The 24,004-nt window shown below is 38.0% G+C and overlaps 1 protein-coding gene across 5 annotated transcripts in view; it reads left to right on the plus strand.

Moving 5' to 3' along the window:
• NYAP2 (neuronal tyrosine-phosphorylated phosphoinositide-3-kinase adaptor 2) overlaps window positions 1-24,004 on the plus strand; it is a 332,390-nt gene that overhangs the window by 264,012 nt on the left and 44,374 nt on the right. The window contains exon 7 of one of the 5 annotated variants that reach the window (XM_030802951.1): window positions 264-508. The exons of the other annotated variants lie outside the window; for them this stretch is intronic. Within the exon in view, the coding sequence (XP_030658811.1) occupies window positions 264-272 (9 nt within the window). The 3' untranslated portion in view covers window positions 273-508. Of the gene's footprint in view, window positions 1-263; window positions 509-24,004 lie in introns of those variants that run through there. 5 annotated transcript variants of the gene reach the window in all.

Consider the following 24,004-nt stretch of genomic DNA (forward strand, 5'->3'; position numbering starts at 1 on the left):
GAGACTAAGGTTTTACAGTCCACAGGAGAAAGCAGTGCTGGGAATGAGAGAGCCACAGAATATGTAGTTGGAGAGCATGTGTCACCCTCACTCTGTGTGACCAATGGCCCCTTCTCTATCATCTGCTGCTCAAGTGTTGAACAAATGTGTTTTCTTTTCTTTTCTTTTCTTTTTTTTTTTTTTGAGATTCTGTGATATTCCAGATTCTCCTATCAGACCTGAACTGAGAACATGTTTTCCATGCCATTTGTACCTTTATACAGCTGATTTGATTGTATGCTCATGATTACATCACATGATGGAAATGGAAGAAAAGCAGAAACAACACCCAGAACAGAACCAACAAAATCTGAACTCATTAACACACAGCTTCTCACCACCACGCAGGTTCTTTCAGGCTGTGCAATACATCTTAAAATTGGCTCTTATTATTTACTTCCTCCTGCATACATGTCAACCTTACATATATTTCCAAACAAGAAAAACCCTAAGAGGAGGACTTGGAACACCCCCACTAAGTTCACAGTACAACATCAGCATCATGTTTGAGAAGTGTTTCTCTGTACTAACTTCAAAATGTAAAATAAAGTGCTATGTTAACAAAGATTATGTTACAAAGAAATTATGCTTATTTGTTATAAAAATGATATTTACCAAAGAATTTGGATCTAGCCCTGTGAAATGTGGAATAAATTCATATTACAAATAAGAATGTCAGTGGCTAAGTGGATCTATTACCAAGAATTATAGCATAGTTGGGTTAAAACAATGCAAGTGCAAAAACTATATAAAAAGCATTATCTTATGTGTGCTTTCTATGGTCCTGTCAAATTGTTTTATAAAAATGTTAGGCTTTAGTTCTTTATGGCACTCTCTATGAGCTTTAATTAATGTCATATCTAAGGTGGAAAATAAAATTAATTATTACTTTTAAATAGTAGCTGAATCAAGGAATATGTAAAATGAAATGTTAGAATTGTTTCCTTGCTACTTTAATACAAAGAGTTCAGAGGGTCATAACGCTTTACAACTTAGCTGCAGTATGGGCTAAGTAATTTACATATTATTTCGCCATTGCGTGCTTGTTAACTTTTACATACCTTAGGTAGCAGAATATTTGTGGGTCACTTTTTAAAGTCCAGAAGTTCCATGATCAGTCTCTCGGTAACTCCATTATACTGGAATAAAACAAAACAAGCTCATGCCTGCCGCCAACTACCTTGTCATTTATTCTGTCAGAGCAAGGAGGGTATAATAAGCAAGAAGATGTTCTCAAAGAAGTCTCAAACCAATTGACAAATAAGGGTGGGGATTGGGCCCAGTGGACTCTGAGGGTGCCTGTTATCTGACTCTGCTGTCCCTGGTACCTGTGTGTGTCGCTCTCTTCAGCATCCGTGGTCAGAGTTATCAACTTAACCACCAGAGCTACAGGTGTGAAGTAGCAGAAGTACGTACTCCAGCTTTCTTTACCATCTGGAAGGGACAAAAAGTTATTCAGGGTTCTCAGGTGAAGTTTGCATAATGAACATTATGTGACATTTTTGTCACCTCTCATGTGCTTACCATGTGCCAGGACTGGGCTCGGGGCATGCCTGCATCATTGTAAGTGTGTTCCCCACAGTCCTCACTGATGGGTACTATTATTATCCCACATGACAACCAAGGATACCAAAGTGAGTATCCTGTAATAAATACAAAACCTCATCCAAGGTTTTGTATTTATTAAATGTCAAAGGCTATGATATTAGCCACTCAAAAACTGAGATTTACCACTCATAACCTGATATTAGCCAGTCAAAAACCTGAGATAGACATGAAACTTACAGGAAGTAAAGATTTATTAGAATCCTGGCTCTGCCGGGTAGTGGCTGTAAGACCTGGAATATGTTGCTGAACCTTTCTGAGTCTGGGGTTGTTGTTGAGGATTAATGAGATAACATAGGTGTGTAAAGTCCTGCACAGACATTACTTGCGGGAAAAAAATATTAATTCTTTCTCCTTTTCCTAAGTTTTTCCTCTTTCCAAAAAATTCAATTTTTCTGCTTGCTGGAAAATTCTAAAGAGGAAAGTAGTTCAGTAGGTGGTATTCCAAAGGCAGTAGTCACTGAAGGAATGATTGGTCCACCCCACTATCACCAAGCTGGTATAGAACTGCTAGTGCATGGTGATAAGGAAAAGCAGACAGATTTCTAGCTGGTTCTATCACTGGTTTTAAGTTCTCCGTAGACAGTGCATCTCCTTATTGCCTGCACCTGGGGCAAATTTATTTTCCCCCACCTTGTCCTTGGTACCCCCCTAGAGCCCATTATATTCATTACTCCTTCTCTCACAATTACAAAATTAGATACTAAGTTATTTACCATGTAATAGGGAGTTTAGGTCTGGCATTTCTTCTTACCTTGTAGGACTCATATGTGGGTTGGAGGCAAAGTAAGTAGAAATTGGCTACAGGTAGCATTTCAGAACTGTCAGCTCTCCTGCCCCCAATACTACTTACTCATCTCTTTGGATTAAGGTATGAGAAAATGCAATGAAAACATTAAGTCTATATAGGAAGCTATTATCTGCTAGGGTCGGGACAGCAGGTATTAGAGACACAGGATACATTTTTTTTTTTTTTTTTTGCCAACCTCAGCATTTACTTAAAGATTCCACATACCAGTTTTAAATGCCTATTTTTTTAATGCCTGCAACCATTCACATTATAAAATATATCGATTTAACTATTAAAACGAATGTCTGGCTTCAGATGGGGCGGGCCAACCCAGCCTGTGGAAATGTAGCTCAACACTAGGTGGATACATGGCGCCACCTAGCGTCTGAAGCTCACTTTGCAATCTATACTTGGCTTTCAAAAATTGAATCCAACAAAACTGTTTTATGACAGAGAAGATGCATGCGTTGTTTGGGATAATAAGCAAAACGCCTGTGGAAATCTATGACAAAATCTTCTGATGATTTTTGTTTTGAATTTTTTTTCATTACTTTAATCTTGCAATTTTAGGTTCTCTAACTTTTAAATAGTATGCCTTTAAAAATAATACTTTAAGGAAGGGAAAAAATGAATCACAGCTAGTGATCTTAAAGTGCTATGCATTATTTATGAATATGTGCAGCTGTTTTCATTAGGATTTATGACATCTTCTATGCATTGTAAATCCCTTAATTCAACCTGAGTTTCCAGGAAAGGAGATCATTATCTCTCTTTTGCCGACTGAAAAGGAAAAGAACAGAAAAAAGCATGACTGGTTAAATGGAAAAATTCCTTCTTGATTTCTTTTGTTTTCCATTAACATGTTTGAAACAGATAGCTTGAGAGTCTTTCCGGAAAAGAGTATTCTTGCTAACTTGTGGGTAAATTTACCTCCAACTTAAATTGCATGTGCATTAGGAATAAATATTTACATGCTGTTAGTACTGGCTCAGAGTTGCAGTACACTTCATTCAGAATAATAAATACATCCTTGTGATGAGTTTTTTACTCAAGAAACACTAGAGATCTTTAGCACTAGCACCCAGCTCACCTGCTGGACAAATCTTCGTTCTTCATTCTGTGCTGCAAATGAACATTATCCTTCAGGTTGAAAACACTTCTCCAGATAAACTGGATTCCTAAAATAGCTTTCGTTGAGGGCTTCTTATGTGCTTGGCACAGCGCTCAGAATGCTGTATTATCTAATGTTGTTCTTACAGCATACTTTTGAAGTAGGTAATATTATACCCATTTCACTGATGAGAAAATTTTTGGCTAAAGAGTTTCTGTTACCTACTGAATGTCTTATAACCAGTGAGTGGCTTTATGGATATAAGATATAAAAACAGGTAGTTCTATCTACCAAACCCCTGCTTTATGCTTAGTTGCTTCATATATACTTCCTTTTTAAATTTGCTCTCTCTCTTTTTTTTTTTTTTTTTTGAGACAGAGTCTAGCTCTGTCACCCAGGCCAGAGTGCAGTGGCGTGATCTCGGCTCACTGCAACTTCCACCTTTCGAGTTCAAGTGATTCTCCTGCCTCAGCCTCCCAAGCAGTTGGGATTACAGACATGCGCCACCACACCCAGCTAATTTTTGTATTTTTAATAGACACAGGGTTTCACCATGTTGGCCAGGCTGGTCTCGAACTCCTGACCTCAAGTGATCTGCCCACCTTGGCCTCCCAAAGTGCTGGGATTACAGGTGTGAGCCACTGCACCTGTCCCTGAATTTGCTCTCTTTCTAAAACTTACCTTCCTTCACTTTCATTCATTTATTTAGTCACTCTTTGATTTCCCAGGTCTTGCCTTTTGACTTTTCGAGACTAAAATTTCACAGGAGAGCACAAATTCAACTAGGACTTCAACTAAGCAGAGTGCCAACCAAGAGCGAAATCTCCAAAGTTGACATGAGGTTGGGAAAGTAACTCCTGGAAGAAAGCTAAGTTCCATTCATTGGTTATTATATTTTTGTGGACCATGGACTAGTACCATGGGACATCAGCCCTGCAGCTGTGCATGTGAACATGTGTATGTGAATATTAACACTTGAGCGCATCGAACCCTTTCCATATTCTGAAAAGAAAATATATCCTCACCCACACATGCACACATAGATATCAGCTTCCAGAGTACTGTTGCAGATTTAACCAACAACACAAAAGACCAAGATGTATTCACCAAAATGTATCTGGCTTCTGGACTTCCACAGAATCCTATGAACAGACACTTTAAAGTGGGAGGGGGGGAACCCCAACTGTACTGTCATTTCAAAGCATTTGTTTTCTAAAGTAAATGCTGCATTAGAGCTAGTTAATAATCCCTAGTTGTCAGCTATTTTGACAGGGATGGTATTTGGAATGCTGCATTTAATGACTTCGTTCCCAGAAAAATGAGAAAGTTATTTGAAGGACCAAAAGGTGTCAAGAGTAATCCTACCCAACCCAATCAACTTTGCATATGAAAGGCGTAGAGGCTTTTCGGGAGAAACCGACAGAGCTGAAGTTGCTTATCATTCAAGGAATGATCTAGGAAGGAGCACAATCTGTACTGTCACTCGTCTGATATAAACCTAAATAATGAAACAAGGCACCTACACTTGGAGAAAGCGAATACTCATATCTGACGATTGCAGTCTCCAGGCCTGGTGGAATTTCCAAGTATTTTGATTTCTACATCCATATAAAATAAATAATGAATACAAAAGCACACTTTAGACCAGAAGGGTTAAATGTGTTCATTTTCAGTCATTTGTTTATTCAAAACATGGGCTATTTTTAACATTTTCTTTGAGCAAAAAGTACAAAGCACTGTTTTTACTGTAAACATGCATGGAGCACTAGGGAGAAGCAAGATGGGCCCAGGACACCAGTACAGAAGGGGACTGGGGCCACTCCAGCATCTTTATGATTTGTGCTTTTTTTTCTCTTGAGTCCAAACAAGTCTCACAAGATGACTCCGCAGTTTGATCACAGGTTTAGTGTCTCTCACCCATTTTCCCAGCTCCAGCCTCTAAAACTCAACCTCTGTTCCCAGATCCATTCTTTACAGCAGCAAAAGAGTGATCGTAGTTGACTTTCTCCGTGCAAAATACTTAAGGGTGCTCACTGCCCGCAGCATGAATCATGAACAACTTTGCTTGGATTTCAAGGCCCTATGTGACCTGGCCCTGGTCTTCCTGTTCAGCTTCCTTATCCATTACCTGCCTCCATTCACCTGCTACACCTCAGGCTCATCCACACACCCATCACAGTTCTTTCTGTCTCACTTTTTTTTTTTTTCTGAGACAGAGTCACTGTGTCACCCAGGCTGGAATGCAATGGCGTGATCTCGGCTCACTGCAACCTCCACCTCCCAGGTTCAAGTGATTCCCCTGCCTCAGCCTCCCAGGTAGCTGGGATTACAGGTGCACACCACCATGCCTGGCTAATTTTTGTATTTTTAGTAGAGACGGGGTTTCACCATGTTGGCCAGGATGGTCTTGATCTCTTGACCTTGTGATCTGCCTGCCTCAGCCTCCCAAAATGCTGGGATTACAGGCTTGAGCCACTGCACCTGGCCCTGTCTCACTTTTAAATATGCCTGGCATGCCTCCAAGAGTTGCCTGACTCTTCCTTCTTCTTGGAACACCCTCCCTAGTCCTTGACTCCTGGCAAACTATTGCTTATTTGTCAAGTCTGGGATCAAGTGTGCTCTCCCAGCCACAAGGCTTTTTTATCTTTCTCAAGCAGCTCTCCCTTCTCTGTCTCTTCCCTGTACTTACCGTCGTAACCATGAAAGGCCTTATTTTTGCATCAGAGAGGAACTCCTTTATTACACAGTAAAGCAGTGTGGGGAAAGTCAAGTAAAGTAAATTTCTCTACTATCTGAGTTTCAAATTTGTTGATGTGCACTGGAAATTGCAAAGCGAGGGATATAATATTGCTTATGTTTCTCAAATATATCCGACCATGGAATGCTTTTTTCATTTTTCCAAGGAGCATGTATTGATTCCAAAAATTCAGCTTATAATTGTTTGCATTAGAATGGAGGCTTCTTGAGGGCTGAGAATGTCTATTTTTATCCTGGATATCTCTTGCTGTCTCAGTACATATTGAATGAATAAATAAATGCTAAGAGTGGAAACAGATTAGCATGTCATTGTATAACTGTTATAATAACTTGCAGACACACTGGGACTGTTGACTGTGGCTCTGCACACAGTCATCACATAGGCCCACCTCAGCTAGTTACTTACCAGTTTTACCTACTTACCGAGGATGAAAGAGAAAAATTGGAGAATAGAACTGTAATGCGGCCGGGCGCGGTGGCTCACGCCTTAATCCCAGCGCTTTGGGAGGCAGAGGTGGGTGGATCACGAGGTCAGGAGATTGAGACCATCCTGGCGAAAATGGTGAAACCCCGTCTCTACTAAAAATACAAAAAAATTAGCCGGGCGTGGTGGTGGGCGCCTGTAGTCCCAGCTACTCGGGAGGCTGAGGCAGGAGAATGGCGTGAACCCGGGAGGCGGAGCTTGCAGTGAGCCGAGATTGCACCACTGCACTCCAGCCTGGGCGACAGAATGAGACTCCATCTCAAAAACAAACAAACAAAAAAAACCCAAAGGTTTATGAATATTAGGAGAAACTATCATGGAAACCATTCTAGAAAGACATTCCATACTCAAGTGATACAAGTATATATTTAAGGCAGAACATGAACTATGATTGGAGTAAATTAAGACATTTATAGTCTCTGAGAATAGAAGGGATTATGAAGCCTTCTCTCCACAAATAATATAGAATTTTACCTTTGCAAATAGCACAAACCTTACATAGTTTCTCCATACGTTTTACTTAACTTTATTTAGATTTTCTCTTTACAAAATTTTGCATAAGTTTATTGAAGCTGAACTTTTCTCTCTTTTTTTTTTTTTCTATAGTTCTGCCCTGGCTTTGCTGAGCAGGTTCCCTAAACACATGGAGACCTCCTCCTTGGGTGATTTAGCACTTGTTACATGCCCATAGAATCTTTAAAAATACTCTTGCAGCTAAATTCAAATACAAAGGCAAAAAGAAAAAATGTTTTTAAGTGTGAAAACCCCCAGTGACAAACAGCTGTTTGCTACTACAGTTTATTGAACCAAAAGAAGGTCTCTCCCCTTCCTGTCCTGCTGGTCTTCTCAATAGGAGTCACAAAAATGGAGCGTTTTAACACAGCTGATGAACAGTCTCATGAGCTGCGTGAAGATTTGCTAAATCTGCCAGCAGAGGGCAGCACACCATCTTTCCCAACTCTTTTTTTTTTTGAGACCAAAAAAAAAAAAGGAGTTTGAGACCAGTCTGACCAACATGGTGAAACCCCGTCTCTACGAAAAATACAAAAATTAGCCGGATGTGGTGGTGTGCGCCTGTAATCACAGCTACTCAGGAGACTGAGGCAGGAGAATCACTTGAACCTGGGAGGCAGAGGTTGCGGTGAGCTGAGATTGTGCCACTGCACTCCAGCCTGGGCAACAAAGCAAGACTCCATCTGAAAAAAAAAAAAAAAAAAAAAACAGATAGACAGGAGGTGAGGAAGTGAGGCAAATGGGGTGGCCTAGAGTAGAGCACATCATGACCTTCTTTCCTTCTTATCCCGCTCCCTCCCTCTCAGCTACTCCCAGGGGCTTTGGGTGGAGTGGCTAGACCTGGGGAAAAAGGGTACCCTGGAGGATGCTGTTAGGTGCAAACTTTCTAATGCTGCTCTGGCAACCTTAGATGCCACAGCTCTGAGAACAATCATCTGGGGTCTCAGCAAAAGGGTAGGGTGAGTAAAATTAACTTTGGGCCAATTTAACTTTTTCTTCTCTCTCCAAAGCCTCCGCGCGCTAAAGTCACCTACTTTAATGCCAAATTGTTCACCCCATATGTCCCATGTCACCTATGTAGCCTACCTTCTCTTGCACCACCAAGCAAATACCAATAACTGACATATATCACTGTCATTGACACTTTGCAGTCATCAACATTAGTACTTGTTGACAAAAAGACTCAAGCTCTGTAAAAGATTTGAAGAGATTTATTCTGAGCCAAATATGAGTGACCATGACCTGTGACACAGCCCTCAGGGGTCCTGAGAACATGTGCCCAGTGTGGTCGGGGTGCATCTTGCTTTTATACATTTTAGGGAGGCGTGAGACATCAATGAAATACATTGAAAAAATACATTGGTTTGGTTCAGAAACGTGAGACAACTCAAAGGCTGGGTGGGGTTGGGGGGATGGTTCCAGGCTACAGATAAATTTCAACATTTTTTTATTGATAATTGGTTGAGTTTGTTTAAAGACTTGAGATCAATAGAAAGGAAATATTCAGGTTAAGATAAAAGATTGTGGAGACCAAGGTTCTTTTGAAGTCTTAAAGTGGCTGCCCTTAGAGACAATAGATGACAAATGTTTCTTATTTGGACCTTTAAAAAGTACTGGATTCTTAATCTTTTCAGGATTGGGAGGGCCTGAAAGAAAAAGATCTAGCTACCTTAATAGAGATTCTTTACAGATACACATTCGCCCCTCTCCATGCCCACCCCCCCCCCGGCCCCCCCCCAACACACAGAGGACAGCTTTGCAGGACCATTTCAAAATATGGCAAAGAAACATGTTTTGGGGTAAAATATTTTGACTTTCTTCTTTGTCATGTAATGTTATGCCAGGGTCAGATTGGAAAGTAAGTCACGGTATATAGGGTTAAAAAAAAACATTCTGATGAGAATTTATGGCATGACTCTCCAGATCCGTTGGATAGGAATTTGTGCAAGCTAAAAAAATCAGAGGTTAGTCCTCAGACTTCAGAGTTTATAAATTGCCTTCATGTGTTCAGCCAACAAATGCTTGTTGTGTACTGCTAAACATCAGATATTCTGCTAGATGCTTGAGTTTGAAAATGGTTGATACAACAAACTCTTGTGTTCAAAGAAATTTCAGCCTGATAAAGAAGCCAAATACATGTGCGTGAATATATAAATATAAATATAATATATATTTAATAAGAGTGGGTGGAAGGCCTTTACAGTTAGATGTAAGACAATTTACAAAGGAGTGAGAAGTCTGAAGTCATACAATTTGTCAGAGAAATGCAAGCAGTTTAGCATTATAGGATTAACAAATGTTGAGGTGGGAAAAATTGTAGAAAAATGATTAGGGGATGAAGAGCATGTGGTAATGCTCTGGGAGAATTAGGAACCATAAGCATGATCATTATTACTCCCATTTTGAGGAAGCTGATTCACGTAGAAAGTCAAGTCAACAGAAATTTGCTAAGGAGCTGTCTCCTTTTAATTTAAATTCTGATTCCCTGAGATCATCTCACTTAAGCCTCAGATGACAGGGGGATTGTAGAAGACAGCCCTTCCCTGAACAATTAGCATTACAAAAGAGGGCATTCTTCACCCAAATGAATCTTCAATGGATAGAATACCTAAGAGCAATCATTTGTTTCATATTTTCCTTTTGAAAATACTTAATGGAGATACCTTAATAGAGATTCTTTACAGATGCCCCGTTGGAAGACTAGTATAATGTGTGTACTTTTAAACACACACAGTTTTTTTAAAATCATGTCACTTCATCTCTGAATATTTGAACATGACTATCCTAAGACCAAGTGTATTCTGCTAAACAATCAAACTCAAAAAAGCAGTCAGGTAATTTATAATAATTCACTACTATCTACTATCATCTAATATAAAGGGAATCCTCAAATCTCTACAAGGGCCCCAATATTACACCCCTCCCCAATCTGGGATCCAATCAAAGATACGACATCACATATAGTTTTCAGCTTCTTTGTTTCTCCAAATCTCCTGAATTGCAAATACTTCCCAACCTCATTAGTCTTTCAAGATAACTGACATTTTCAGAGTCCAGAACAATTTTGCTTTTTTTCCAGAATGTCCCTTACTTTAATTTGTCTGATTGTTCTCTTGTGATTAGATTTGAGTTCATCACGCTTAGCAAGAAAACTACATGTGATGACCTTCTCCCAGAGTCACACAGCCTATGACATCAGTTGATTCATCACTGGGACTGATGTTTGAACACAACATCAGTAAGACTCTCTCCTCTAGATTTGTCCACTCCAAATACTCTGCGTACCAGGAGGCTGAGGCCATGGGGGCTGCCTTAGAGTTTTCCATTAGAGGATCAGATCAGTGGATTGAGTATATTATGTTTCTTATATTTTCTCTTAGAAAAAGAAGAAATCTAAATATGTTTTATCGATGTCTAAATATATTTGACTTAATGTTTTCTCATGTGACCATCACAACAGTCCCGCAAATCATAATCATTACTCCATCTCTGATGAGAAAACTGAGAAACAAAAGGCCAAGTGAAATCTCAAGTTCACAGAGTGAGTAATGGCAGATCTGGGACTTGAACCCCTCTCTTCTCACTCTCAATGCACTGTTTTTTCCTGTGTGTGTCTGCTGCCCGCTCCTGGGTGTTACAGAGCAAACACATACTGAAAATTTCCTATGCAGTTCATCACCACTAGAGGGAGGGAGAGGATCTCCAAAGTTAACATGTCTATATTCATTTGGGCTAGAAATTATTTGACAAGTCAAACTATTAACGTAAGGTAATTACATACAGAGGAATGAATAAAGAAAAAAAATTGTGTTCTAATTGGTGTCCCCTGCTTTTTTTTTTTTGCTGCTAATAGCTTAAAATTGATTGCATGTGCATTAACTACAGACATAATAGAGGATGATTAAGAACAAGTATGAATACCAAAAAACTACATAATGAATGTCTGACTCATATTTTATTTACAGTGAGCTTTCAGGCAGGAACATGCAGTTGGTTGTTCTTTTACAATGTATGTTATCTACCTGAGGCATAAAGCATGTGGTACATGAACATACAGAGCAGATGTTAATTATTACTATTTTTCATGAGTCTATCTCTTCCTTTTTACAAAAGAGATCAGAAGTCATTATGGCACGTGAATTTGGTTTTTATTACCCTGTATTGTTTTAAAATGAAAGGCCTCAACATAGGTTTCTGCACATCGCATCTTTACCTACCACAAATAAGATACCATTGTTTAATTCATCCCTTAAAAGCTCATTTGTATGGACAAAAATGGGCAAAGCTAATCTCTATATATTTCAACTGATTATGTGTTATAAAAATAAACCCTAGCTAGAGATAAAACTGGCAGCTTACATTTTCAACTACTTATTTTTCTTAATTACAACTTAAAAAATCATTTAGTGAGAAATAAAAGAAAGAAAGAAATGCAATATTGTAATGTCAACCCTATGAAAACAAGTATCCAGAATGTTCTGGGAAGAGCTCAGTTTGTTCTATAATTTGAAAACCACTGGGAACTGCTAAAGTGAGTAACAAAAAAAATCAAAATTTTATAAATATCTAAAATGCTGAAATGGAGAAAATTCAAAGTAGCATTCAGTTTAGTAGGGGAAAATGTGTGATTATATTAGACTTTAAAAAGAGAAAAATAACAATTTTTATTTCCGTTCTGTCCAGCAGTCAGATGATGTGCAAAGGGCAAGAAGGTTAAATAAATAGATACGATTGTTCCAAAGCCTCAAGTTGCTTGAAGGCAGTGTGAGCACACCTCCTCTAAGGAGAGTTGGGTTGTTATGAAGTACACCCAGGTTGCAGCGATTCACCTTACATGAGGGGAAGATGAAGAGCTCTTCAAATGAAGAAATGTGCCTTGCACATTCTGGCCCATTAAAACACTTTCTGCTCCAAACAGAAGTGGTATTTGCAGGCCCTACTTTGGAAAGTTTTATAGATACGTCATGATGACTTCCTCTGACCAAATCCATTTCGTACAATCTTGCTATGGTTCTGTATCCTTGGCCTTCGCGGTTGGTGTACATAGATGCCAAGGAATAAAAAGGATAACAGCCATCTGGTTCTCATCTCAACCAAAGAGGCAGGTTTAACTAGAGGAAATGGGTGCATGCTCGTGTGTCGAGTTATTTTTGTTAGACCTGAAAGCAGAACCCTGGAATGTTGTACGGGGAGAGGTCATGGAGTCTTTCCTTTGGAGACCTTTAAAACCACAGTAAATTTCCATATTGGTGAGGTGATACTGGTGTGGTTCTGCCTAAGAGAAGGGAAAGGATTACTAAATGAGTCTTTAGGCCATTTCAATGTAATTCTGCAGGAAACTCTAAAAAAGACCCTTACAAATTAATGGTCTTGGTTATGATTTTTATAGCCTTATGTCACCACGAAGGGGTGCTATTGCATTACTTTATGTCCTTCCTGGGAAAATGTCTTCAGTATTTTCCAAAAAAAAAAAAAAAAAAAAAAATTCCTATGTAGGCTTTCAGCAATCATTTTGATTTTGGCAGCATCAAGCAGTGATTCATTGTTTATCATGTGTTTTGGAATGACAGGGATCTGGATTAAAATCAATATTGCTAAGATTTCTTTGGATTGTTTACAGGCCTACCTTGGAGATATCATGGGTTCAGTTCCAGACCATGGCAATATAGTGAATATTGCAATAAAGCAAGTCTCAATAATTTTTTGGTTTTCCAGTACATAGAAAAATTATTTTTACATTATAATCCAGTCTATTAAGTATAAACATTATGTCTAAACAATGTACATACCTTAATTAAAAAAATACTTCATTGCTAAAAAATGCTAATGCTCATCTGAGCCTTCATCGAGTCCTATATTTTTGCCAGTAGAAGGTCTTCTCATTGTTGATGGCTGCTGACTGATCAGGGTGGTGGTTGCTGAAGGTTGGGGTGGCTGTGGCAATTTCTTAAAATAGGACAACAGCAAAGTTTTCCACACCAATTGAACTCTTCCTTTTACAAAAGATTCCTCTGTAGAATGCAATGCTGTTATTTTTTTTTCTTTTTCCATCCTTTACCTATGCCAAACCATGTGATGCTGTTTGAGAACATCTTCCCCGGAGTAGAATTAAAGTCATTTCTCTCAAACCCTGACACTGCTTTATCAACTAAGCTTATGTGATATTCTAAGTCCTTTCTTGTCATTTCCACAATGTTCATAGCACCTTTACAAGGGGTGCATTTCATCTCAAGAAACCACTTTCTTTGTTCATCCCTAAGGAGCAACTCATCATGTGTTCAAGTTTTATCATGAGATTGCTGCAATTCAGTTACTTCTTCCAGCTCCCTTTCTAATGCTAGTTCTCTTGTTATAATTTATACTTTACCACATCTGCAGTCCACTGAGGTCTTCAGTGCCTCAAAGTCATCCAGAAGGTTGATACCAGCTTCTTCCAAATTCCTGTTCATGTTGATATTTCGAACTGTTTGCATGAATGACAAGTGTTCTTAATGATATCTAGAGTGGTGAATCCTTTCCAGAAGTTTTTAAGGTAATTTTTTTTTTGCCAAATTTATCAAATGAATCACAATCTGTGGCAGCTATAGCCTTATGAAATAGATTTCTTAAATAACAAGATTTCAAAGTCAAAATTACTCCTTGATTCATGGCTTTAGAATGAATGTTATCTTAGCAGGCATAAAAATATTAATCTCCTTGTACATCTCCGTGAGAGCTATGAGAGCTATTGAGTGAGCAGGTGCATTGTCAATGAACAGTAATATTTTGAAAGGAATTCTTTTTTTTTTCTGTGCAGTAGGTCTCAACATGGGCTTTAAATATTCAATAAATAATGCTGTAAACAGATGAACTGTCATCCACACTTTGTTTTTTCATTTCTAGAGCACAGGCAGAATAGGTTTAGCATAATTCTTGAGGGCCTTAATATTTTGAAATAGTAAATGAGCATTGGCTTCAACTTAAAGTCACTAGCTGCATTAACTCCTAACAAGAGAGTCAGCATGTCCTTTGAAACCAGGTATTGACTTCTCTCTAGCTAGGAAAGCTCTAGATGGCATCTTCTTCCAACAGAAGGCTGTTTCTTCTACATCAAAAGTCTTTTTAGTATAGCCACCTTCATCAGTTATTTTAGCTAGATGTTCTGGATAACTTGCTGCTTCACCTTGCACTTTTATGTTATGAAAATGGCTACTTTCTTTAAACCTAATCAACCAATCTCTGCTGGCTGCAAACTTTTCTTCCGTAGGTCAATCACCTACTTCAGCCTTCATATAACTGAAGAGTTAAAGCATTGCTCTGAATTAATCTTTGGCTTAAGAGAATGTGTGGCTGGTTTAATCTTCTACCCACACCACTAAAACTTTCTCCATATCAGCAAGAAGGCTGTTTCACTTTTTAATCATTCAAATATTAAGTGCGGTAACACTTGTAATTTCCTTTAATAACTTTTCCTTTGCATTCACAACTTGGGTAACTATTGGCAACAAGAAGCGTGGCATTTGGCCTATATTGGCTTCTGACTTGCCTTCCTCACTAAGCTTAATCATTTCTACCTTTTGATTCAAAGTGAGTAATGTGCAGCTTTTCCTTTCACTTGAGCACTTAGAGTCCATTGTAGGGTTATTAATTGGACTAATTTCAACATTGTCATGTCTCAGGGAAGAGGGAGGCCTGAGGAGAGGAAGAGAGATGGGGGATATTTGGTTGGTGGAGCAGTAAGAACACATAAAGCACTAATTGATTAAGTTTGCCATCTTATATGGGCATGGTTCGTGGTGCCCCCAAGCAATTACAATAGTGACATCAAAGGCAATCACAGATCACCATAAACAGATATAATGTTTTAGTCTGTTCTCACACTGTTGATAAAAACATACCCGAGACTGGGAAAAAAAAAAGAGGTTTAATGGACTTATAATTCCGCATGGCTGAAGAGGCCTCACAATCATGGTGGAAAGCAAGGAGGAACAAATCATGTCTTACATGGATGGTGGCAGGCAAAGAGAGAGTTCTTGCAGGGAAACTCCCCTTTATGGAACCATCGGACCTGGTGAGACTTATTTACTATCACGAGAACGGCACGGGAAAGACCTGCCCCCATGCTTCAATTACCTCCCAGCGGGTCCCTCCCACAACACATGGAAATTCAAGATGAGATTTGGTGGGACATATGGTCTGAGCCAAACCATATCATATAATAATACTGAAGAAGTTTGAAATACTGTGAGAATTATCAAAATTTGACACAGAAACAATAAGTGATCACGTAGTGTTGGAAAAACGGTGACAACAAACTTGCTTGACAGAGGTTTGCCTCAAATCTTCAATTTATTTAAAAAAATGCAATGTCTATAAAGCACAATAAAGCAAAGCACAATAAAACAAGGTAAGCTTATGTAACCATTTCTTTAGAAAAATACACACAATCTTTGGATTATTGCTGTGCATTCATTACAAACTACACTTCTTAAAGTTTTCTTTAGGCAGTGATGGGTGATATTGTTCTTACCTTGACCACTGTAAATCAAATTAATGTCTTATGCTACGGTCATATAACCCTTTTGGGGTTAGGATTCTGGTATTAATGAGCAATTGTTAGATCTGCAGGATAGTCAGAAAGCTCAATCTTCTTTGAGAAATGATATGTGGTAAAACAAGAACATTCAGCCTGTGACTCCAGCAATAGTACCTCCTATCCACTTTCATACTCCCTGGCAGGGAGTATGAAAAGAACAAAGCAGTCTACAGTCCTGTATGTACTCACTACCAACAGTCCTCTGTTTCCCTTTTATCTCGGGTACAATGACAAAGCAGGCTGTCTGTTCCTGACCCAGATGGACTTCAGAACTGCAGCTCACAAATTTGCCCTGTGATGAGCAGAGGACCCCATTCAGGGCTGAGGAAGTCAGGTGAAGCCACAAAGCTTAGAGTCTTAAATCTCCTGAGCTGACTCTAAAAGAGTTTCAGTAAGTAGCTTTCTGCTCTGAGAGCTGTGGGGTACAGAGAGAAAAAAAAGTAAAAAACTTTCATTTCTTCTGACAAGACTTTGATGAGGAGACTGGGGACTTGAAGATAATGTAACTTGTAGAGAGTTGGGGCTTTGATTATATATTAGGTTGTGGTATTTGGAGTTGGGGGTTAAAAATGTGTTCTGACATGCCGTACAAAGAAGGGCTATGTTTTCTGGTGTTGCAAGTGAAATTAATTTCAAAATAGCTGAGGGTTTATTAGTCCCCCCAGAAGAGTTTAACATCCCTTTATCTAGAAGCTTTGCTGTGGCTGTAGGAAGGGTTAGTGTGTTTGGAAAAATTGACAAGGAATCTTTGTGTTTATATTTGCCCGTTGGGACTTTGACTTGTGAGTATGTGGGGGCAGAAGTGTGTTAAGGTGCTACAGTGATTAGCGGAGAAGCTAGACACATGCAAAGTGAATCAGCAGAGGGTGCAGGAAAACTGCTCTCAATCCAGAATCACCAACCTATGACCATGACCCCTGACATGTCATTGCTCTGTTGATTTTTCTCCTTTCCTGGAGACCAGGAAGCCCCTCAATAATTGTCAAAAGTGGAATATATGTTTTATCACATATCTTGAACCTCATCTATTTGTAGATTCTCCTGGAGGCAGTATGTTGAGGGAAGAGGAGGTTAAATTTGGTCACAATAGGAGTGTTGGGAAGATCTGTCGATATTTGCCAAAAGCATGAGGTCACCAGTATTCAGGGAATTTGAAAAGGGGGTGTATTTTGAATGTTATATTTCCAGTAACATACTGATTTTAGAGTAGATCATGTGTCAGCAAAGTGAAGGGCAAGCCCCCTGTCTTATGTGTTAACAGGAAAGAAAGGATGAAATTCTTAATATCTATAGTAAAATGAATGTGTATCCATTACTACCTTCTCAAATTACTTAACTAGAATTTTTTTACAAGCCACATATGTCATATTAGTGATTTTTTCATAATTTATTGTTTACTAGTGGTGAAAGAGTTTCCATTATACTTTTTAACAATTTCAACTTTTATTAAACTTTAAAGTGTACATATACAGATTTGTTGCATGGGTAAATTGCCGATGCTGAGACTTGAGGTCCCAATGATCCCATCACCCAGGTAGTAAGCATAGTACCCAACAGGCAGTTCTTCAGCTCACACCCCCACCTCCCTCCCTTTGCCGTCTAGTGATCCCCAGTGTCTATTGTTCCTATCTATACATTCATGTGTATTCAGTGTTTAGCTCTGACTTATAAGTGAGAACATGCAATATTTGACTTGCTATTATTGCAATAGCTTGCCTAGGATAATGGCCTCCAGCTTCATCCATATTGCTGCAAAGGACATAATTTTGTTCTTTTTTATGGCTTCCTAGTATCCCATGGTGTATTTGTACCACATTTTTTTAAAAATCAAATCCACTGTTTATGGGCACTTAGGTTGATTCCATTTCCTTGCTATTGTGAACAGTGCTACAATGAACATGTTGTGCATATGTCTGATAGAATGAATTGTTTTCCTGTGGGTATACACCCAGTAGTGGGATTATTAGCTCAGTTTGTAGTCCTATTATAAGTTCTTTGAGAAATCTCCGAGTTGGAACCAACCCAAATGTCCAACAACGATAGACTGGATTAAGAAAATGTGGCACATATACACCATGGAATACTATGCAGCCATAAAAAATGATGAGTTCATGTCCTTTGTAGGGACCTAGATGAAACTGGAAAACAGCATTCTCAGTAAACTATCGCAAGGACAAAAAACCAAACACCGCATGTTCTCACTCATAGGTGGGAATTGAACAATGAGAACTCATGGACACAGGAAGGGGAACATCACACTCTGGGGACTGTTGTGGGTTGGGGGGAGGGGGAGGGACAGCATTAGGAGATATACCTAATGTTAAATGACGAGTTAATGGGTGCAGCAAAACAACATGGCACATGGATACATATGTAACAAACCTGCACATTGTGCACATGTACCCTAAAACCTAAAGTATAATAATTAAAAAAAAATAAAAAAAAAACTGCTTTCCACAGTGGCTGAACTAGTTTTTATTCCCACCAACCATGTGTAAGCATTCTCTTTTCTCTGCTCCCTTGCCAGCATCTGTAGTTTTGTGATTTTTAAATAGTCACCATTCCAATTGATGTGAGATGGTAACTCATCATGGTTTTGACTTGCATTTCTCTGATGATTAGTGATCTTAAACATTTTTGTATATGTTTGTTGGCCACTTGTGTGCCTTCTTTTGAGAAATATCTATTCATGTCCTTTGCTTATTTTTCAATGGGATTTTTTTGCTTTTGTTTTTGTTTGTTCTTGTTTTTTGCTTGTTGATTTAAGTTCCTTGTAGATTCTGGATATTAGACCTTTGTCAGAGGTACAGTTTATGAATAATTCCTCTCATTCTATATACTGTATGTTTACTCTGTTGGTAATTTGTTTTGCTCTGCAGAAGCTCTTAGTTTAACTGGGCCCCACATCAATTTTTGATTTTGTTGTAATTGCTTTTGGGGACTTAGCCATAAATTCTTTGCCAAAACCTAGGTTGAGAAGGGTATTTCCTGTTTTTTTTCTAGGATTTTTATATTCTGAGGTCAGACATTTAAATCTTTAATTCATCTTTAATTAATTTTCACATATGGTGAGAGGTAGGAGTCTAGTTTCATTCTTCTGCATATGGCTAGCCAATTCTTCCAGCACCATTTATTGAATAGGGAATCCTTTCTCCATTGCCAATTTTTGTTAATTTTATTGAAGATTATATGGTTGTAGACTGGGCAAGTTACAAAAGAAAGAGATTTAATGGGACTTACAGTTCCACATGGCTGGGGAGGCCTCACAATCATGGTGAAAGGCAAGGAGGAGCAAGTTCATCTTACATGGATGGCAGCAGGCAAAGAGAGAGCTTGTACAGAGCAACTTCTATTTTAAAAACCATAAGATCTTGTGAGACCCATTCACTATCACAAGAACAGCACAGGAAAGGCCTACCCCTATGATTCAATCATCTCCCACCAGATCCCTCTCACAACATGTGGAAATTATGGGAGCCACAAGATAAGATTTGGTTGGGGACACAGAGCCAAACTATATCAAGTACTATGCTGTTTTGATTACTGTAGCTTTATAGTATAGTTTGAACTCAGGCAATGTGATACCTCTAGCGTTATTCTTTTTGGTTAGAGTTGCTTTGACTATTTGGGTTCTTTTTTGGTTCCAAATGAATTTTAGAATAGATTTTTCTAATTCTGTGAAAAATGATATTGGCATTTTGATAGGAATAGTATTGAATGTGTAAGTTGCCTGAGGCAGTATGGCCATTTTAACTATACAGATTCTTCCAACCCATGAGCATGGAATAATTTTCTATTTATTTGTATTAGAGAGTCTCTGATTTTTTTGAGCAGGGTTTTGTACTTTTCCTTGTAGAGATCTTTCACCTTCTTGGTTAGATGGATTTCTATGTATTTAATTTTATTTGTGGCTATTATAAATGAGATTATGTTCTTGATTTGGCTCTAAGTTAGAATATTATTGGTGTATAAAAATGCTACTCATTTTCGCACATTGGTTTTGTATCCTGAAACTTTCCTAAAGTTATTTATCAGTTCCAGGAGCCTTTTGGTGGAGTCTTTAGGGTTTCCTATGCATAGAATCATATCGTTGGCAAAGAGAGAATAGTTTTACTTCTTTTCCTGTTTGGATGTGTTTTATTTATTTCTCTTTTCTGATTTACCCTGGCTAGGACTTCCAGTACTGTGTTGAATAGAGTGATGAGAGTGGGCATCCTGATCTGCTTCCAGTCCTCAAGGGGAGTGGTTCCAGCTTCTGCCCATTTGGCATGATGTTGACTGCAGGTTTGTCATAGATGGTTCTTATTATTTTGAAGTATGTTCCTGCAATGCTTAATCTGTTGAGGATTTTTTATCATGAAGGGATATTGGATTTTATTGAAGTCTTTCTCTGCATCTATTGAGATGAGCATATGGTTTTTGTTTTTGATTCTGTTTGTGTGGTGAATCATATTTATTGATTTGCGTATGTTGATCCAACATTGCATCCCAGAAATAAAACCTTCTCGATCAACTTAAATTAACTTTTTGAGGTGCTACTGGATTTGGATTGTTAGTATTTTGTAGTGGTTCTTTGTGTCCATGATCATCAGGGATATTGGCATGAGATTTACTTTTTTTATTGTGTCTCTGCCAGATTTTGGTATCAGGATGAGGCTCGCTTTTTAGAATGAGTTAGGGAGAAACTCTTCCTCCTTGAATTTTTGGAAAAGTTGCAGCAGGAATGATGTCAGTTCTTCTTTGTGCATATGATAGAATCTGGCTATGAGTCCATCTGGTCCAGGTCTCTTTTTGGTTGGCTATTTTTTAAATTATTGATTCTGTTTCCAAACTTCTTATTGGTCTATTCAGGTTTTCACTTTCTTCCTGATTGAATCTTTGGAGGTTGTGTGTTTTCAGGAATTCATCTATTTTGTCTAGATTTTCTTTTTACACAGAAGTGCTCAGAATAGTCTCTGAGAATCTTTTGTATTTCTGTGGGAGCAGTTGTAAGGTCATCTTTGTCATTTCTGATTGCATTTATTTGAATCTTCTCTTTTTATCCCCTTTGTTCATCTAGCTAACGATCTATCAATTTATTTGTTCTTTTGAAGAACTAACTTGGTTTCATTGATCTTTTGTACAAACTTTTGGGTCTCAATTTCATTGAGTTCTTCTCAGATTTTATTTATGTATTTAACTCTGCCAGCTATGTGGTTCGATTGATCTTTTTCTAGTTCCTCTCATTGCATCCCTTACACTTCTCAAAACTTAGAACCAATTAATAGCAGTATCTTTGAAGAGAAATTTCTTTCAATCCTTTTTCTAAAATTTTATTGGAAGAAGGCAATCTTTTCTTCAATATGCTGCATTTTATTAAAGAGAGTAAAAATAAAGAGAAAGACTTTTCGTTTCTTTCTTGGATGTTACATATACTTGAATTGCATGATAAGGTATCAGATACAAGGTTGAGGGGCCAAGAGGTATTTCAACCGAAATACTAATTTATGAAATGCATTGCCCATGAAGCAGTGAGAATGGATGTAAATGCGCGGATATATGGAATTTCTGGGTTTAATCCTGGCTCAATTATCCCCTTGCTGAGTTTCATGGACAGATTATTTAACCTTTCTGACTCAGGTGCCTTATCTGAAAAATAGAGGTAATTAAGATGAGCTGTAATTAGAGTCCTAAAGAGTAGAGGATAATGGTAATTTATGATAAAGTAGATTGATGACATCATTGGTTTTCTTATCATTGTTCAATCCTCAAAGGACAATGAATACATTATTTTATTCTTATCCCAGCTAAGAAAGAGAGATTAAGTATATTGTATAAGAAACTTGGCAAGTGTTGTTCAGGGGAAAATGTAGCTTAATAAGTATGGACACAATAACAATTGCTTTTGGAATCATGTTCTCACTTTTGAGGAATGCCTTATAAAAGCAAGTACTTTATTTTAGAAAAAAAAGGTAGAAAGAAAATATTAGTAACACTGTGTAATTTGCAGTCAGGGCCCTAGAACAAAATTAAAACTAACCACTGAGATGTTTTGCATTAATTATATATGGTGCAGAGAGCATCTTGGTATTTTCAACAATATTACCTACAATGTTCATTAACACACATAATTATATTTAATTGAAGTAATTCTATTCACCACCCAACAGAATTTCAAACAAAATTTAAATATTGCGAACATGTTGATAATACATTCTCATTTTCAGAGTGGAGTTTCTCATTGTTTTATTTATTTATTTTATTGTATTTTTTTGAGACAGAGTCTCACTCTGTTTCCCAGGCTGCAGTACAGTAGTGTTATCTCAGCTCACTGCAGCCTCCAACACCCTGGTTCAAGCGATTCTCCTGCCTCAGCCTCCAGAGTAGCTGAGATTACAGGCATGCACCACCATGCCCAGCTAATTTTTGTATTTTCAGTAGAGACGGGGTTTCACCATGTTGGCCAGGATGGTCTTGATCTCCTGACCTTGTGATCCGCCTGCCTCGGCCTCCCAAAGTACTGAGATTACAGGTGTGAGCCACTGCACCCGGCCTGATTTAATTTTTTAATCTATTTTATTTTTGACTTTTATCTTTATTCTAATTTGAAATAATGTATTTGCATGTAGAAAGATGACAACCCTTAGAATCAATCAGCCCTGGCCTAAAGCTTTCTGCCCTTTACCACTCAGCTCTGAGAGTTTCAGTTTCCTCACTTGTAATATATAGTCATAAATATTTTGGTAGATATTGTTACATGAACATATAAGATTAGATGAGATAATCTATGAGATAGATAGCACCGGGTTTAACATACTACGACTGTTCAGTTTCCCTCTTCACACTTTCCCTTGTTGCATATTTCTTGCACACAATCAATGAGAGCTTGGATTCATCAGTTTAGCTACTCACTTGCTCCAAGGCATCAAGTCAATATGTCAGCAGAAGTCATTAAATGTTGTTTTTATGAAAATTGCACAAAGAAGTCTCTCCCTTGTTAAGCAGAATGTAACGTGTTTCTTAAGTTTAGAAGTATAGGAAAATCTCTCAGTTTTCTTATAAGAGAATACCAATAAAGCCTAGGAATAGGTAGTTGATTCTGGTTACACCTAGAAAGGGGTTGCAATCTTATAGAGTAGATTCTGTCCCAACTACGGATGCCAAGTATGGCACTGCTCCCTGCATTATTCTACAGGCAATAATTTGCATTTTTCTAGAGTTCTAGTGTTCAGTTTTCTCAAGAAATTCTTTTTTAAAATAATTAAGGAATGTTCTGATAAGAAAACCTTGTAAAGATAGTTATTGCAACTTATATAACTTTATTATAAGGATATGATATATTTCATTGAACATACAAAATCAAATTCAATACAGACAAGTAGTTTTATTTTCTATAGTAGAAAGATGAGGTAGTCCATAACTTTCCCAACGTCCCCTCTAATGCAATTCTATTCCGTGAAAATGAGAAATTGATTATTGGCTATCAAAAGATGAGGGTTTGTTTAATAATTCTGAACCTATGCATTCAGAAAAAAAATAAAGCATATATAAAGAGTTTCTCTCATCACTTACATTGCAAGCAAGTTCCATAATTAGATACTTATCCATCCATAAAAGTGTTTTTAAAGGTATGATGTATACTATTGGAAATTATTATTCTAAACCATTTCACCCCAGATCTGGCTATAGCTATATAAAAAAATTAAATGGACTACAAGTAGTCCAATAGCAATATATTTCCTCACACTCTGTGTGTGTGCATTTTACATTTGTGATTGTGCATTAGGAAAGTAACACAGCTATTGCAACAAATATAACCCAAAATTTTAGTGCATTTTTCCTTAAAAAATGTTTTTTAGTCACATAAAGTGCAACAATGTTCCTGGTGGATGGATGTTCCAGATTATTGGACAGACCTGGGCTCCTCCCAACTTGTGGCTCTGGCATTCCTGAGAAACTCTGACTGTTCTACTGAATCTGCTGTTTCAGGCTCATAGATGAGGGGTAGGGGACAGAAAGAATATCACATATGAAAAATTTTTATCTGTCTATCCCAAGAGAGACACAAAGTCAGAATTCAGTTATAACGCCATATGCAACTGCAAGAGAGAAGGTCCTCAATAAATAATTATTGCAGATATAAATGCATAA

This window comes from Nomascus leucogenys, chromosome 22a (assembly GCF_006542625.1).
Source record: "Nomascus leucogenys isolate Asia chromosome 22a, Asia_NLE_v1, whole genome shotgun sequence".
NCBI lineage: Eukaryota > Metazoa > Chordata > Mammalia > Primates > Hylobatidae > Nomascus > Nomascus leucogenys.